This window comes from Erythrolamprus reginae, chromosome 13 (genome assembly GCF_031021105.1).
Source record: "Erythrolamprus reginae isolate rEryReg1 chromosome 13, rEryReg1.hap1, whole genome shotgun sequence".
Lineage (NCBI taxonomy): Eukaryota > Metazoa > Chordata > Lepidosauria > Squamata > Dipsadidae > Erythrolamprus > Erythrolamprus reginae.
The window spans coordinates 15,962,631-15,980,090 of NC_091962.1; the positions used below are offsets into that span (position 1 = coordinate 15,962,631).

At 47.8% G+C, this 17,460-nt stretch overlaps 1 protein-coding gene across 1 annotated transcript; it reads left to right on the plus strand.

Moving 5' to 3' along the window:
* The first annotated feature begins 5,905 nt into the window (after positions 1–5,905).
* Positions 5,906–14,709, plus strand: ECM1 (extracellular matrix protein 1). Its single transcript, XM_070766076.1, has 6 exons — positions 5,906–6,065; positions 8,921–9,043; positions 9,699–10,030; positions 11,828–12,048; positions 13,453–13,540; positions 13,778–14,709. Exons 1-6 carry the CDS (start codon positions 5,981–5,983, stop codon positions 13,979–13,981), a joined length of 1,053 nt encoding a protein of 350 aa, XP_070622177.1. The 5' UTR covers positions 5,906–5,980; the 3' UTR covers positions 13,982–14,709.
* The last annotated feature ends 2,751 nt before the right edge of the window (positions 14,710–17,460 follow it).

Consider the following 17,460-nt stretch of genomic DNA (forward strand, 5'->3'; position numbering starts at 1 on the left):
CCTTCGGCTTTGTTCCTTCCTGGTGTTACTCACTGGGGCATGGGGGGGGGGCTGAGCTCTCTGCGGCAGCTCCTTACAACACCGGCTTCCCTTGGAACAGGAGGCCGGGCACCCTCGGCCCTCGGCCCGCACGTCCTGCCCCACCGAGGGGGTCAGGTGCCCTTAATTCCCCAATAAACCTTGGCCGACCCTCTCAAGGGCTGGCAGGAGCCTCTGTTGGTGTCCCGGGGACATTCCGGGCAGGCAGGGTCAGGCCAGGCCACCTTGACTCTGAAGGGTGCCAGGACACTTGAGAATGGTGGCCGTTCTGACCTGCAAGCCCCTTGCGGGAGTCCAGAGAAGGGGGGGAAGCGCTGGCATCTCTGTGGGCAGAAGAGAAGGATTGAGGGGTTTCCGACCGCCTCCAAATGGGTGAACACTGCGCTTAGGGGAAGGTTTGCCTATTTAACGATGACTCCAAAGTGGGCAATAGGGTTGATATTCCTGGAGGGGTCTGTAATATGGCAAAGGATTTAGCTTTACTAGATAAGTGGTCAAAGCAATGGAAACTGCAGTTTAGTGTATCCAAGTGTAAAATCATGCACTTGGGGAAAAGGAATCCTCCATCTGAGTATTGCATTGGCAGTTCTGTGTTAGCAAATACTTCAAAAGAAAAGGATTGAGGGGTCGTGATTTCTGACCGTCTCCAAATCGGTGAACAGTGCGGTCAGGCGGTAGGGAAAGTGAGTCGAAGGCTTGGCTGCATAGCTAGAAGTATCACAAGCAGGAGGAGACGACATAGATGAGTCTTAAAGACTTGCGGAAGGCGAGGAGGTTGCAGGCAATGGGGGGAGCTGATTCCAGAAGGCTGGGGCCGCCACAGAGAAGGCTCTTCCCTTAGGCCCCCCAAGTGACATTGTCTAATTGGCGGGAACTGGAGAAGGCTGATTCCGTGGGACCTACAATCGTTTTGTGGGCGATTCCATGGCTTCAGCCCAGACGAAGCACAACTAATACAACCAGCCCGCTGTCCGAAGCAGATTGTTGTGGCTCGTGTGGTTTAACACTCGGCCACACCAGCTCTCCTCCAGCCACGGGTCAGCGGCACCCAGAGAGCGTGCCTGGCCACCGTCTCCTAGCCCGGGACCTTCCCCTCCACCCGAAGGGCGCGTGGCCCAGAAAGAGTCCATAACGGAGGGCAAAAATTTGGACTTACAAGGTCTGGCATAGAATTGCAAACGAAACTCTCCAATCTTTTATGGGGAAAATAATAAAATAAAATGGATATTTTCAGAGACAGTATATAAGAAATGCCTTAATTTTTTTTTTGGGGGGGGGGGGTTGAAAATTTTAATTTCCCCCCTCCTCCATTACAAAACATACAATGCCAAATACCTTCTCTTTTTAGTACAATAAAAGGCCATTTCATTAGTATGTCAGATATAATCAACCCCTTTTTCATTAATGTCAGCATCAATCACTCTTTTTTTTGGCCCAATCTAATTTTGTCAATTGGATTAACCAATTGTCTTCTAATTTATTTCACCATAAGAAATGCCTTATTATTGGGGTGGGGGAAGGTTAAAGGACAATATTACACAAAAGGGCCAGTTTGGCTTTCGACAACGGAAGCGGTGACACATCCAAATATTACGGGAACCATAGATATGAAGATATTTTAAATGAAGGAGGGGGACTCAGAACGAGAGAAGAACTATGGGAGAAAAGGATCAATATAACTTGGTATATGTATATGCAGGTGCAATCTAGATATGAAAAATGTTATTTTATGTGGTTATATTTTTTTTTATTTTCCCCACCATAAAATAAAATAATATATAGTTATAAACACAACAACGTTTAAAATCAATCATATACAAACTTCTCTTATTACTCAATGGAGGCTCTTATCTCTCCTCATCTCAAATTTTCTATTAATTTGTATGCCCCCCCCCAAGTCTTCAGAGATGGGCACATACAAATCTAATAAATTATTATTATTAATTGTTATTATTTTATACAACATTGTCAATTCTTTAAAATCTGAATCAAAATTCTTCCTCTCCATCTTACTATAAAAAGTTACATCAATGCAAAGAAGAATAAAATCTCTTTTATCTAAATTTGAATATCGTATCATATAGCTAATAAAAATATATATACATATAAATTTAGTAAAAGAAACTATCCATAATATATCACCTCCTCCATAAAAGGTCTATGTGTCTAAACAATAAGTAAATTTAGTGTTCTAGCATTACATAGGGCTACCACCATTTCTCACTTCCAAAATTTAAATCAGATTCTCAAAAATGAAAATTAAAAAGATGTTAAACGGGGGTGGGGCTTTTTATCCAGAATTAACAGAACTAGATAAAATCCTAACAGGAACAGGAGAAAAATTAATTTTTAATGTAGTTATTAGGGATAAAATTGGAAGAAGAAGTAAAAACGATAGCATGGGAAACCAAATAATTAGGAGGAAGGGACTGTTTGAAAAACTTCAGGTGTGCCCCCTCCCCAAATAGCATTTGTAACAGGACACCAGCAGAGTAAAATGACGGGAGGGGATGGAAAAATAAATAAAAGGTTACGGACGAAAGGGAGCCTATTAAAAAGGGGGGGTGCTTTTTAATATTTTAAGGGTCACCCATTCATATTTGTTTTTAAAATTCCTGGGGTGGGGGCATCTTTTCGATCTGTCTTTTTGGGTGGGGGCTTCCTTGAGACTCGCTGGCTGCTGAATTCCCAGGGAACCTGCCTGCAGAACCATGGGAGTGGTGGATGGGAGTTGTAGTCTGAAGGAATGCTCAGGAGGGCCGGCCGTAACCACTAGGCTCCCGGGGGGGGGGGATTAAGGCAAATTCTGCAGAACGGGGCAGAATCCCTTCTTCCACCCGGGAGTGACCACTGGACTAAATGCAAGAGATAAAGAATTGCTTTCTTGATGACCTGCAGCTTTGGCTGGATTCGAATGGCAAAGTTCACAAAGACGTGAGCAATAATTTTCCCGAAACCCTGATTTTAATCTCTCTTACAAGCAGCAGGGGGGGGGGGGCTGCACTTTGCCACCAAGACGGATCCCCTCCCCATTTGAAACTCATTTTTGGATATACCAAAGTTGGGGTTTTCACTGAAAGGGGTTCGTTTCATTTAAAAAAAAAATATTTTCAACATTTTTTAAATAATATACAGTATTTATTGCTGTTTTTTATTCTTTTTTCCCATGCAACATATTTTCTTATTTACGGGTGGATGGAGACCTTCTACATACAATATTTGTCAGTACTATCTTTAACTACATATAAATATTTTATTCCGTCATTTGTGGTAGATTCCTCTTTTTAGTCCATAAACACCGTTTTGTCCAGATTGAAAAAGAGTCTTTTTGATTGTTTAATTCCATGGTCAGCTGTCCATCTCAGCACATATGCATTTGTATACCACATATTGGTGGTATACAGAGATATAATATTTATATGCATGGTATTAGTAAGAGAGCAACATTAGGGCAGCGGACTAAAGGCACTTACGCACGCTCCTTACTCACCTCTTAGGAATCCGGAGAGGTCAAGAGTGGACAGCCTAAGAGTAAAGATTTAGGTGTTTGGTGACGATACTACAGAGCCAGGTAGTGAGTTCCAGGCATCAACTACTCGGTTACTAAAGTCGTATTTCCTGCAGTCAAGTTTAGAGCGGTTTACTTTAAGTTTCTGTATCTGTTGTGTGCTCGTGTGTTGTTGTGGTTGAAGCTGAAGTAGGAAGGACGTTGTAGCAGATGGTTTTATGGGCTGTGCTTAGGTCTTGTTTAAGGCAACGTAGTTCTAACCTTTCTCAACCTAGGATTGTAAGTCTAGTTGCGTAGGGGATTCCGTTAGGAGTGGAGGGCTCTTCTCGTAAAGTATCTTTGGACATTTTCTAGAGTGTTTACGTCCGAAATGCGGTGTGGGTTCCAGACAGATGAGCTGTATTCGAGGAATGGTCTGGCGAAAGTTTTATATACTCTGGTTAGTAGTGTGAGATTGCCGGAGCGGAAACTCCCTTCCAAATGGAGGCTACGTCTTCCATAAAACCAAATCATAAGGCCAAAAATAGGAAAATGAGAAATCCATGCCCAGAAATCCACTTTTAAGGCTCTAATTAAATCCGGTGGGAACATTGCAACATCTCCGAAGGGGGAAATCACCTCTTTGTGTCCTGAGTTGTGACTCATATACACTTCCAGGTGGTACTCCTTTCGCCAGCCCTTTCCAAAACCAGCACCTTCTTAAAATTTGGAGAGAAAGTCAACAATGTTATAATGTTTGGCATAACGTCTCTGATCGGTTGGACAGAAGATTAAGGAATAATTGAATAACTAAACATATTATGAAGAAGTAAATAGTTATAAATTTGTAGATAATAGTAGGAAATATAAGCATATGTTTCTTTGTACGATATGATTTGTAGGGATTTCTTCGGAAATTTCTGATAAGAGCGCAGAGCGGTAGTAGCTCCTATTGGTGTATGTATGTTGGTGCCTTGTTTTGTTTTAATAAAAATAAAATAAATTTGGAGAGATACTGCTGAGGAGGAAGTGAGATACTTTCCCCACCATTAACAGTTGCTGTTTGTTTGCTCTTAAGTCGCCCCGCTATAACAAACCACAAAAATATGTGACTGACACTTACAAAGCTCACATCAGGGCTGTTTTGCTGTCAGCCTTCGTCCTAATCCCTGTTGAAACCACTTTGGTCTGTAAAGTTGGCCGGGAAGTTTCGAGGGCCAGTTGAGCTGGCCGGTCGGCCCCTCCCTGTGCAGAAGGCTTCAGGCCTTGGGGGTCCCTGGGCGGGTGGGGGGGCTGGTGGATTCCCCAGAGGCCCCTCTGGATCTGCTGAGATTGCGGCCCTTCTGACTTTGCGGTCAAACGTCTCCTTTCGCCCACACAAGTCACGCGTGCTCTCCGGCCAAGGCCCATCGGTTGGGGGTCAGAGTTCGAGACGTGGGAGGGGGGACGAACCCCACCGGGTGAAGCAAGGGAGGCTGCGGTTTCAGCTGACTGCATTTCAAAAGAGCAACATCTGCAGAGGCCCTGACCCCTCCGTGTGTCCCCCCCCCCTGGAATTTGGATGGTTTTAATCCTGTCCTGCCCAGGAGTGTTGAAGCCCCCCAAACGCTGATGGGGGGGGCTGTCACTCAAAGGGAAGACGAGCTTTGACACTGGGCTCAGCTACACCAGCTCAGCCCAGAGACGGTTCTACTCATCTATTAATATGGGGAACGGAGCCCCCCCCCCCGTTCCCTCCAGGCCCCATAATTTAGGGGACGTCTGTAGCCCAGCAAACTCTAGTTTGCTTATTTATGTCTTTCTTTCTCTTTCCTTTTCTTTCTTTGTTTTTCTTTGTTTCCTCCCTCCCTCCCTCTCTCCTTTCTTTTTCCTTCCTCCTTCCCTCCCTCCCTTCTTCCTTTCTTTTTCTTTCTTTCCTTCTTTCCTTCCTTCTTTCCTTTCCTCTCTTCTCCTTCCCTTCCCCTTTCTTTCTATCTTTCTTTTTTGCCCTCTTTATTTTTCTTTCCATTTTTTCTTTTCCTTTCTTCCCTCCCCCCTTCCTTTCTTTCTCCCCCCCCCCTTGGGTGGCATACAAATCTAATAAATTGAAATTGAATTGAATTTATTTTTCCTTCCTTCCTTCCTTTCTCCTTCCCTTCCCCTTTCTTTTCTAAATGGGGGGGGGGCTCTCTATCCATCAGTCTTACAGGGTGAGTCTGCTGCTCCCCCCCCGTCCGGATTAGGCAACGGACCTGTCGCAACCACAGTTCCCCCTCCCGCCCCGTCCCTCCCAGCGAGGCTGCTCCGGGCCCGTCCCGTGGGGAGGCGGCGGCCGGGCTGGTCCTGCCCCCCTCCCTCCCTCCCTCGTCGGGGGCGGCGTCTCCGTCGGCCGCCCGGGCATAAAAGGGCCGGAGCGTCGGTCGGCAGCAGAAGCCACCCAGTCAGTCCCCGAGCGAGACCCGAAGGACCGTCAGGATGCCCTCCAGAGTCCCCCTTGCCTGGCTCGGCCTCTGCTGCCTGGCCGCCTGCGCTCGCTCCAGCACCGTCGCCCCGCCGCCCGGTAGGTCGCTCGCTCGGTCTTGATTGATTGATTGTATTTCATTTTTATTCATTTCTTTGTCTCTTTCTTGCGTTTATTTGCCGGACTCGAGCGGCTCACAAATGCGATTAAAACGCAACCATAAATGCAGAATAAAATCAGTAATAACGATGGAAAGGTAGGTCCGGCTCCGGGGGGGGGGGGGCAGAGGGGGGGGGCTGCCCTGGACGACCCCCCTGGCCCAGCTCTGGCAGACCCCCCGCCCTCCAAAAACAGCAGCCCGCTTTCTGCCGGCGGTGGGCGCAGGGAGGGTCCGGCTGGAGGGTCCCAGGGCGCATCTCCGGCCCCCCTCCCTCTGGGAGCCCTGAAGGCTGCCCCATTGGGAAAGCAGCCCGTCTGGTCCTCCGCTCTCTGTCCTCCCATCCCCCTTCCCTCTGCCCCACTCTTGTTGTCCCAGGACAAAGAGACGGAGGGGGGAAAGTCCATTTTGCCTGGATTGCCCCGCGGCCAAATTGTTTTAGCCAGGGGGAAAGTTGTTCCAGCCTCCAGCGAAGGGGGCGAGGCTTTGGCTGGACTAGGACTGGCTAAAGAGAGGCAGCCGCAGCCCTCCCTTGCGGGGCCTCAAGGGAAGGAGCCCCCCCCAAGGGCCACAGAGTTTGCCCCCAACCGTTCGGACCTCAGGGACCACCAAACCCATCCTTTTAGATCCCGCAGGCCACTCAAAGATAAATAAGAACAAAAACAACAGAGTTGGAAGGGACCTTGGAGGTCTTCTAGTCCAGCCCCCTGCTTGGGCAGGAAACCCTCCACTACTTCAGACAGATGGTTATCCAACATCTGCTTAAAAGCTTCCAGTGTTGGGGAATCAACAACTTCTGGTGGCAGGCTGTTCCACTGATCAATCGTTCTGACTATCAGGAAATTTCTCCTTAGTTTCCTGAGTTGCTTCTTTCCTTGTTTAGTTTCCACCCATCGCTTCCTGTTCTACCCTCAGGTGCTTTGGAGAATAGCTTGACTCCTTCTTCCTTTGGGGCCACCCCTGAGATATTGGAAGGCTGCTATCATGTCTCCTGTAGTCGTTCTTTGCATTAAACCAGACATAAACCCAGTTCCTGCCACCGTTCTTCATATGTTTTAGCCATCAATCATCCCCTAGTCCTCTTTGTCGCTCTTCCCTGCACTTTTTCTAGAGTCTCCACATCCTTTTTGCCTCGTGGCGACCAAAACCGGATGCAAATATTCCAAGTGTGGCCTTACAAAGTGGTGTTAACCCTTCGCGTGATCTTCGGAAGAGGCAGGGGTGGGGTCTCCTGTTTGGACAGGGGGTTGGACTAGATGACCTGCAAGGTCCCTTCCAACTCTGTTAAAACGTAGATGTGAATGTATATGTTAGCTCGAGGGAAGGAGGGGCCCCTGAGGGCCACAGAGTCTGCTCAGGGCCCCCCAACTCTTGGGACCTCAAGGACCACCAAACCCACCCTTTTAAATCCCACGGACCATTCATAGGAATCGTTTAAAAAGATAAACAGTATTTATTGCAATGTAAAAGGGCAAAGAATTTTCAATTTTACATCTTCTCCTGGAACACCGGCTGGTGACCACTGATCCATAGAAGCATTGGGGGGGGGGGGGTGGCTGTTGAATCCAGTGACTGGGCCATATTTCCATGGTGGGGGCTGTTGGTGGGTCTAGAGAAGGGGGGGCTAGAGAGGGGGGCTCCTACTGTTTTTAGCTGTTGTGATTCTTGTGAGCCACTCAGAGTCCTGCTAGAGTTGGGGGGCAAATAGATATCAATCCATCAACAAACAAACTTGGATGGGTAGAGGAGACCAAGGCCCTGGGCATCCGAGTGAAGCCCCCCCACCCAAATGGCAACTCTTGCCCAAATAGAAGGAAGCCCACTGGGTACCAGCTCAAAGGATGGAGAAAGGAAAGCCAAGACACCCATCCAAGCAGGTGGGAAGGGCAGCCAGGAAAACAGCCCCCTCTTGGGATGCTGGTTGCCCCCCCCCCCAGCCCCCTCCCCAAGGCTCATCTCCGCCGAGAGGCCAGAAACCGCCGATCTGTTGCAATTGTGACAACCTGGGCTGAGACACAACGTCACTGCTCGGAAAACTCACCCTGACTAATCCTGCAGGTGCAGACTGGAGTTTCGGAGAAGAACCAGTTTCCTTCCGCCTGGATCTCTTGGCGTTTTTGAGGGAGGGGGGAGGGGGGTTGGGGCCTGAACTGGCCGAGGGGAGACCTTGGGGGGGGGGCAGTCGGTCCAAGCAGCCTGTAAGGTTTTCTTCTTGCCTCCCTGAACTGCTGCCCTCCACGCCTCCCATTGTCCATAACTCAGCCCTGGGGAAGGGGCTGCTTCTGGTCCCCTGGGGAGGGGGCTGCCTTCAGCTGTCCAGCCTGAAAGGCCCAAAAAGGGAACGGAACAAACTGCAACCAAGCCATGGTTTGTTTTGGTTTAGGTTTAGTTTAGTTTAGTGTTTAGTTTATTTTTAGTTGAGTTGAGTTTAACTTAACTTTATCCTAACTTAACTTAACATAACTTAACTTATACCCACCCTAAGATAAAATGCAGGAAAGAGTATAAGGGCAAACTAGATGGACCATGAGGTCTTTTTCTGCCATCAGTCTTCTATGTTTCTATGTTAACCTAACTTAACCTAACCTAACTTAACTTATTAAATTTCTAAGACACCCATATAGTATCAATAGTGCAGGTTTAGTGCAGGTTACACGCTTGGTTGGGGCACCATGGGGGCTGGTCAACGCCCAGTTAACTGGGAAACCACAGTTAAACAAACCCTGGTTTGTCACAAGAGGTGTGTTTCGGGGCCCAATCCACGGCTAACCTCCTCTTCCTCTTCCTCCTTTCCCAGCCAATGGAGACGATCAGCCCCCATTCGCGCAGTTCCCGGCCGAAATCGCCCAAGTGGACGTTCTTCCAGATGTGATTTCACGGGAGTTCTTGCTCCAGAAGATCCAGGAACACCTGGATGATGGTGAGGATGCTGGGGGGGGCAGGCAGGGACTTTGGGGGGCTCAGGTGACAGCCAGGCCTAAAGCCAGGGGCCTTGTTCTGCAGGGGGACTTATTTATTTGCTTTGTCAAGTACGTATTGGTGGTATAAAAAGATATAACAATATTTATATACATGACACTGGTAAAAAATAGAAACATCAGGACAGGGGACAGAAGGCACGCAGGTGTACGCCCCTTACTCACCACTTAGGAATCGGGAGAGGTCAAGAGTGGACAGCCTAAGGGTCAAGTTTTTGGGGATTAGGTGATGATACTACAGAGTCCAGTAGTGAGTTCCAGGCATCAACTACTCGGTTACTAAAGTTGTATTTCCTGCCGTCGAGTTTGGAGCGGTTTGCTTTTAAGTTTGTATCTGTTGTGTGCTCGTGTGTTGTTGTGGTTGAAGCTGAAGTAGAAAGGACGTTGTAGCAGATGGTTTTATGGGCTATGTTTTAAGGCCCTCCCCACCCCCCCTACAAAGCCACCAACCAACCAGCAAAAGTAAAGCAAAGAAAAATGAGATCCGGGAACGCGAGGAGCCTTCTCGGGGGCAGCCGTGTCTGAACCCAGCCAGGATAGGAGAGAGCTGTGGGGCGCCCCCTTTATCAACCCCTCCCGCCTTTCCTCCTTCTTTAGGGGAAGAGCTGTCCATCCTCGTCCACGGAGAGCCCCAGGCGGTGCCCCTGAATCCCAGAGGGAGGGGACCCCCATGCCGGGGGGTGGGCTGCAGCTGGAAGCTCCCTGTCTACAAGCTGGAAGACTTCCCGCCAGGCCGACCCAACCTTGGCAACCTGCAGGCCCTTTGCGCCGCGGGGCGGACGAGGCGCAGCTACGGGCCCTGGAACCTGCCCCAGACCAGCTTCAGCCACCTCTCGCGCCAAGGGGAGGCCCTGAACCAGCTGGAGCTCCAGTTCACCCGTTGCTGCCATCTGGACGACAACCAGAAGTTGCCCTGCGCCTCCAGTGAGGTGAGTCTCTTAGTCTCCTGTATGTAAGTATGTTGGCTTCAGTTTAAGACTGTGCTCTTAAGAGTCATTTGCTGGTTGGCCACAAGAGGGAGCCAACGATGTTCCTCTTGGGGGAGTTTGTACTAGAGAGATTTATATTTGCTGCCTGTATATTTTTGCTGTGTGCGATAACCTGGTTTGTAAACCACTATTAGGATTATTTGTGTATGATATTTGGACTGTGTAGCTGCTATTGTTTATTTGCCTATCTGTGTATAATAATATTGTTCTGTTTTGTACTAAGTCTGGTTCATTGACTACTAACCCTCATTGCGACATCAACTCTACGTAAACTTTGTGGAAGGTTTATTATATTACTCCCTCCTTCCGCCAGGCTTGGCCCAAACTCCCGTGGCCAGGCGCATGAATCCACGGGAAAGGCTGCTCGTGACCTTAAAAACAAAAGCCGTTGAGTTATGCAGGAGTGGCAGCTCATCCCTTCTCCACTGAACCAGCTTTAAATAACAGCTGTTTGGATTGCCCTTCCTCTTATTTGTTTTACTTACTTATTTATTATATTTGTATAGAATTATAGTTTGCATTAACATAAGAATGTATGGGGCTATAATATTTTTGTTATATTGTTATAACAATGAGAACATATTATTTGACTGAAAGAGGAGTAGATGCTTGGAACAAACTTCCAGCAGACGTGGTTGGTAAATCCACAGGAACTGAATTTGAACACGCCTGGGATTAAACCTAGATCCATCCGTCGCTTCCAGACGCCATTTCGAAACACGGCTGTAGCTCTCTGTCTGTAGAAAAGCAAAATTGACACACGCCCTCCCGACAATTCAAATAATGTATATGTAAAGTTTCGCAATCGTACCATTACTGCAGGCTGAGTAAAAAAAAAATATGGTGCATTCTTTTCTGGGCGACCCTCGTCATTTTTATTAATTATTAACATTCAAGATGAACAACAAAGACAGACTCACAAATACAAACCATCAAAAAAAACACACAGAGAAAAAATAAAATATTTACATATGAACATATCTCTTATCTTATCATAATTATAACAATTAACGAAAATATTTCAACTATCCTGTTGACTAATGTTCTGAACAGCCTAGGTACAGCGTCTTATTTCATTCCGAGCACTTGAATTATTATAATAATTTTGTTAGTTAAGTAGTTATTCCTTTCCTTTCAATTCAGTGTAGCTTAGATTTAACAACAATTTGTATTTCTTTTGTGGTTTATTTTTTACACACGCACTCTTATCTTTCTGCAGAATGTCTAATTAAAAAAAATAACAACCCACAAAGTGTTAACATGTTTAGTTGGGCTTTGAAACTGACCGGGACAGTTGCTGTCTTGCCTGGGAACCTTTGAGCCCAGAATGGGGAAATATTAGCATTTAGATATAACGTTTGGCTGCTTTATCACCTGTGGACCTCATCTCCCAGAATTCCCAAGCCAGAATGGCTGGCTTGGGAATTATGGGAGTTGAAGTCCACAAGTTGTACAGGAGACATCATTGATCACCTGTGTTTTTAGCTTCCTGTTTAGCCTTTTTTAAGAGAAACTGATTGAAAGGGAATGACTGGTATTTTAAAGATTTTTAGTTTTAGATTTTATATTTAATTAATTGTATTCTTTTATTATATGTTCTGAGCTGCCATGGGTCCTCAGAGAGGGACGGCATAAAAGTCCAATCAATTAATCAATCGATCGATCAATGCAGATCCTTCGTTCTCCTCCGCTGATGGCTAATCCCCCCTTTTCCTTCTTTCTCTCCCCCCTCCCCAGTGGGAAAAATGCCTGGGCACGTTTTGCAAGCAGGAGTTTTCGACCAAGACCCGCCCCTTCCACTGCTGCCGCGTGGGCGCCCGCCAGGCCCGGCTCCGCTGCTTTGCCAACCAGGCGCCCTTCCCCAAGTACGAGGGCCAGGGGGCTTCGGTGGACCTGGCCAACCTCACCAACCCCTTCCTGGACTCCGTTTGCAGCCAAGCATCAAGCCAGGCCAAGCAGTGAGTAACTCTCTCCCAGCATCCTGGAGGGGGAGGAGGGGGCTGGACTAGATGACCCACAAGGTCCCTTTCAACTCTTGCTAAGCTGTAAAATGTTGGCCGGTTGGGTTGGCACTGCCAGGAAGAGGTTTTTTTCTCTCTATCCCCCTCTGGGGGTCTGAGAACCTAGGGGTCTTTTCTCTGAAGTTCTTCCTCTTCCCGTGGGGTGGACTCTTCTGGCAGGGAGTGATGGGTGTGGTAGTCCTGCGGAGAAGGGTGCTGTGCTCAGGGGAGTCATTTATGCCAACTGGTTAGGATACCAATAGAGATTTGTACAGCCCCCCCATTGCCCTTCAAATACAGGGGTGGGGTGGGGGCTAATTGATGGGTAGGTGTGTTTTGGTGTGTGCACATAAGTCAAATTACTTAAAATAAATTTGGTTTTTTAAAAATATCTTTATTAAATATTTACACGTAAAAACAAGAAGACCCACAAGCTGAAAGCATACAAAAAAAATACAGATATACCCTGCTCAAAAAAAGTAAAGGGAACACTTAAACAACACAATATAGCTCCAAACTTCTGTGAAATCAAACTGTCCACTTAGGAAGCGACACTGATTGACAGTCAATTTCACATTCAACTTTGTACAGAAGAAAGGATTAAATGAGAATATTTCATCCATTCAGATCCAGGATGGGTTATTTGAGTGTTTCCCTTTATTTATCTACATGTTTGAATAATCGTGGTTAAAGGGTTTGTAAGATTGCTATTTGCTTTCATTCATTTCCTTTTTTCTTTTTCAATTTTAATAATGAACAAACAAAACAAGATATACAGACAACCTTTCAGATATATTAAAACAAACACATTCATTTTCTTTTTGAAGCCTGTATGCTCTTAAAGTTTCAATATTTTTTTTTTTGGTTTAACCCGTCGTCCTACCTGTCCCAAACGTTGTAAAATTCTGTGTTGTCTTTTTATTTATTTTGTTTTAGTATTTGTGGAAACAATTATAGAATGGTGACATGTACAAATAAACATAGATAGGTAATGAGAAAAAATAATGATCGAAGACAATAGAACATCTGGACAGGGACCGCAGGGACGATAGTGTGTGCTTCTCCCTGGAGCTCTAACGTTAACTTATTCATCTCCGCTACTTCGTGTATTTTAAATACTCAATTTTAAATTTTAAATTGATTTATTAAAATAAACTTGATGGGTGTCCTATAAGTCACAACAATTCAATGCAAGAGGTCAGATTTGCTGACCTGCAGCGCCCTCCTGTGGCTGCAATCTGAAACGCACCTCTGCACTAATTGGTGTGTTTAAGGCTCCAAAATTGGCCTGGGAGGTGGTGGTGGGGGCTTATAGACCCTCCTGGCTTCCCCCAAAATTCCTCCTTCCCTCTTTCTCCCCAGGAAGCCCGGCCCGGCCTTAGTCCAGAACATCACACAATCCTGTTGCAAACTGGCCGAGAGTGAACGGACCCTCTGTGCCCAAGGAGTGGTGAGTGACCCATTGGGGGGATTGAGGGGGTGGTGGTGAGGAGAAGGCCGACTCTATGGGACCTGACCAGTCGCTGGGACTTAACGCGGCAGGAGGCGGTCCCAGTTCGGCCCCTCAACCTCAACCTCCTCCTCCTCTTCTTCTTCTTCTTCATCTTCTTCTTCTTCTTCATCATCATCTTCATCTTCATCATCATCTTCATCTTCATCATCATCTTCTTCTTCTGCCCCCCCCCAGAAATCCCAGTTCCTGGCCGCTTTCTGCAACTCCCGGCCCCTCCCCTGGAAGGACACCCAGAAGTGCTGCGCCCTGTCCGAGGTGGCCTCCCGCGTCCAGTGTTTCGACCGCAGCTACCTGGGCCACGTCTGCCTCCTCCGCAGGGAGGAAGAGGAAGAGGAGGAGGCGGAGGAGATCCCGCTTCCCACCCAGACGGCCCCCTGAGCCTCCCCAGGGCCTGATCCTGCCCTGCTCGAAGCCCCCCCCCCCCTCCTCCCCTCTGGCCGGCTCCCTCCCCGAATCTGGGCGGTGGGGCCCGGAGCCTCCTCCCTCCAATGACTTTATAATCCAAGGGGGGTCTCCCTCCACGCACTTTGTCCCCTTGACAGAAGCCGCAGGCCGGTGGGGTCTCAGCAGCCAGCTGGGTTGTGTGTCTGTGTGTGTTGGATTCTGCAGCTCCTTCTTGTCTTGAGCCCTTGGTGGTGCTTGTAGGCATCTAAGGATGCTCGGCCCCATGGATCTCCACTGGCCTCTTAACCCTGGCTTGCTCCAGATCCTGGACCCCCTCTCTGGCCCACGGTGGATCCCTGCAGAAGGACCGGCCCTCTAAAGGGATCGGCTGGCCTTTCGCATCCAGCTCTGTTGTCTCAAAGGAAGGGCCGAGAACGGCGAACCGGAGAAAGGAATTGATTTTTGGCTGAGCTTCCCAACTGCAGCTCCTGCCACCTCCCCACTGACCTCCCAAAGAAAGAAGGGCCGAGCGGTCAGCTAGTGGTGGTGGTGGTAGCCGGTTGGCCTCTTTGCTCTTCCCAGCTGTGTTTCAGCCCGGTGACCAAATCCTAAACTCTTCTTCACTTCTACCAAATTGCCTTGGGAGGAAGTGTGATGCCACGGCCTTGCGTCAGAGGCAAAGGGTTCGATGAATAAAACCACTTTTTGGAAAAAACAAACAATACAGTTTTGTCCTGTTGTGGTCCTTCCTCTCCCTGGCTTAAAGGTCATGTGACTGGTTTAAAGGTGGCCAACGTGACGTCACTCACACCAAGGGTTTAATAATAATAATAATAAATTAATAATTTATTAGATTTGTATGCCGCCCCTCTCCGAAGACTCGGGGCGGCTCACAACAAGCGATAAAACAATATTGTACAGGCACAAATCTAATATTAAGAAAAAAACTAAAAACCCTATCAATTTAAAAAACCAAACATAAATTATAAAGAGCATGGGGGAAAGGTGTCTCAAATCCCCCATGCCTGGCGGTATAGATGGGTCTCAAGTAGTTTACGGAAGACAAGGAGGGTGGGAGCAGTTCTAATCTCCGGGGGGAGTTGATTCCAGAGGGCCGAGGCCACCACAGAGAAGGCTCTTCCCCTGGGGCCCGCCAGACGACATTGTTTAGTCGATGGGACCCGGAGAAGGCCGACTCTGTGGGACCTTATCGGCCGCTGGGATTCGTGCGGTAGTAGGCAGTTCCGGAGGTACTCTGGTCCAATGCCATGTAGGGCTTTAAAGGTCATGACCAACACTTTGAATTGTGACCGGAAACTGATTGGCAGCCAATGCAAGCCACGGAGTGTTGTAGAAATGTGGGCGAATCTGGGAAGCCCCATGATGGCTCTTGCGGCTGCGTTCTGCACGATCTGAAGTTTCCGAACACTCTTCAAAGGCCGCCCCATGTAGAGAGCGTTGCAGTAATCAAACCTCGAGGTGATGAGCGCATGAGTGACTGTGAGCAGTGAGTCCCTGCCCAAATAGGGCCACCACTGGTGCACCAGGCGAACCTGGGCAAACGCCCTCCTCGCCACAGCCGGAAGATGATGTTCCAATGTCAGCTGTGGGTCGAGGAGGACGCCCAAGTTGCGCACCCTCTCTGAGGGGGTCAGTAGTTCCCCCCCCAGGGTAATGGACGGACAGATGGAATTGTCCTTGGGAGGCAACACCCACAGCCACTCCGTCTTGTCTGGGTTGAGTTTGAGTCTGTTGACACTCATCGAGGCCCCAACAGCCTCCAGGCACCGGCACATCACTTCCACTGCTTCGCTGACTGGTTGAAGGTGCCTGGCCTCCAAGAGAGGCAATTTCCTTCTCTATTGACTATGGCTGAACACATCCGAAATATACTACACCGCTCAAAAAAATAAAGGGAACACTTAAACAACAGAATATAACTCCCAAGTCAATCAAACTTCTGTAGAATCAAACTGTCCACTTTGGAAGCAACACTGATGGACAATCCATTTCACCTGCTGTTGTGCACATTGGACTTTGTACAGAACAAAATATTCAATGAGAATATTTCATCCATTCAGATCTAGGATGGGTTCTTTGGAGGTTCCCTTTATTTATTTTTTTAGCAATATATATAAATAAAGGGAACACTTAAACAACAGAATATAACTCCCAAGTCAATCAAACTTCTGTAGAATCAAACTGTCCACTTTGGAAGCAACACTGATGGACAATCCATTTCACCTGCTGTTGTGCACATTGGACTTTGTACAGAACAAAATATTCAATGAGAATATTTCATCCATTCAGATCTAGGATGGGTTCTTTGGAGGTTCCCTTTATTTATTTTTTTAGCAATATATATAAATAAAGGGAACACTTAAACAACAGAATATAACTCCCAAGTCAATCAAACCTCTGTGAAATCAAACTGTCCACTTAGGAAGAAGCAACACTGATTGACAGTCAATTCCACCTGCTGTTGTGCACATTCAACTTTGTACAGAACAAAGGATTCAGTGAGAATATTTCGTTCCTTCTGTTATTTGAGCGTTCCCTTTATTTTTTTTGAGTAGTATATTTAATCCTATATGTGTGTATAGATGTATGCTGACCCAAGTCTATGGAGAGGGGCGGCATACAAATCTAATTAATAATAATAATAATAATAATAATAATAATAATAATAATAATAATAATAATATATGCCATATGTGTACATACATATTACACAGAGGGACACAAAAATATACATTATCTACTACATAAAGTGTGTGTACACACACGCACAGCTCTTCTAAAATTATACACATTCAACCTCATTTACTGTGATAGGAAAAACATACTCGGAGGAGCCCAGAAAGGGGGGGAGGGATTCAATTTCCCCCCCTACTGCTTCTGTGTACCCGTAGGGGCCCATCACTGGCCCATCAGGATCTGTATTTGGGGAGGGGGTTTCACTGGGCAGGAAGAGAGGGAAGCGTTGGGACCCTTGCGGATACCAGGAGAAGGTCCTGTTGGGGTTTGGCCAGTGGCCGGCAGACTCTGGACCCTGGACGGTGGGGCGGGGAGAGGGACGCAGGGGGAGAAGCTGTGCTTAAACTCTTGTGCCGAGTGGGGGAGAGCAGAGGTTGGGGGTCTTGGCTGCCTCCTGCCCCGTGTGGCTTGGCTTCCCTTCCTTTCCAGGAGACGGGGCTTGGAAGCAGCTCAAATGGGCCTCTGGCTTTTATGTGTCTTTCCAGGAAGAATCTTAGGAATTGGGAGGAGGGGGCGGCGGAGCCCCTGTCGGCAGCTCTGGCTGGCTGGGGCCTCCCTTTGGGCGCCCTGGAGACACGGGGGGGGGGGGGGGCATTGCCCATCGACTGCTGGAGGCAGGAAGGCTCCAAGGGGGATCCCAGGACCCAGGAATGGGGTGGGGGCTTTAAAACCCCTGGACCCATGTGTGTGTGTGGGGGGGGCAACAATATCCTGGC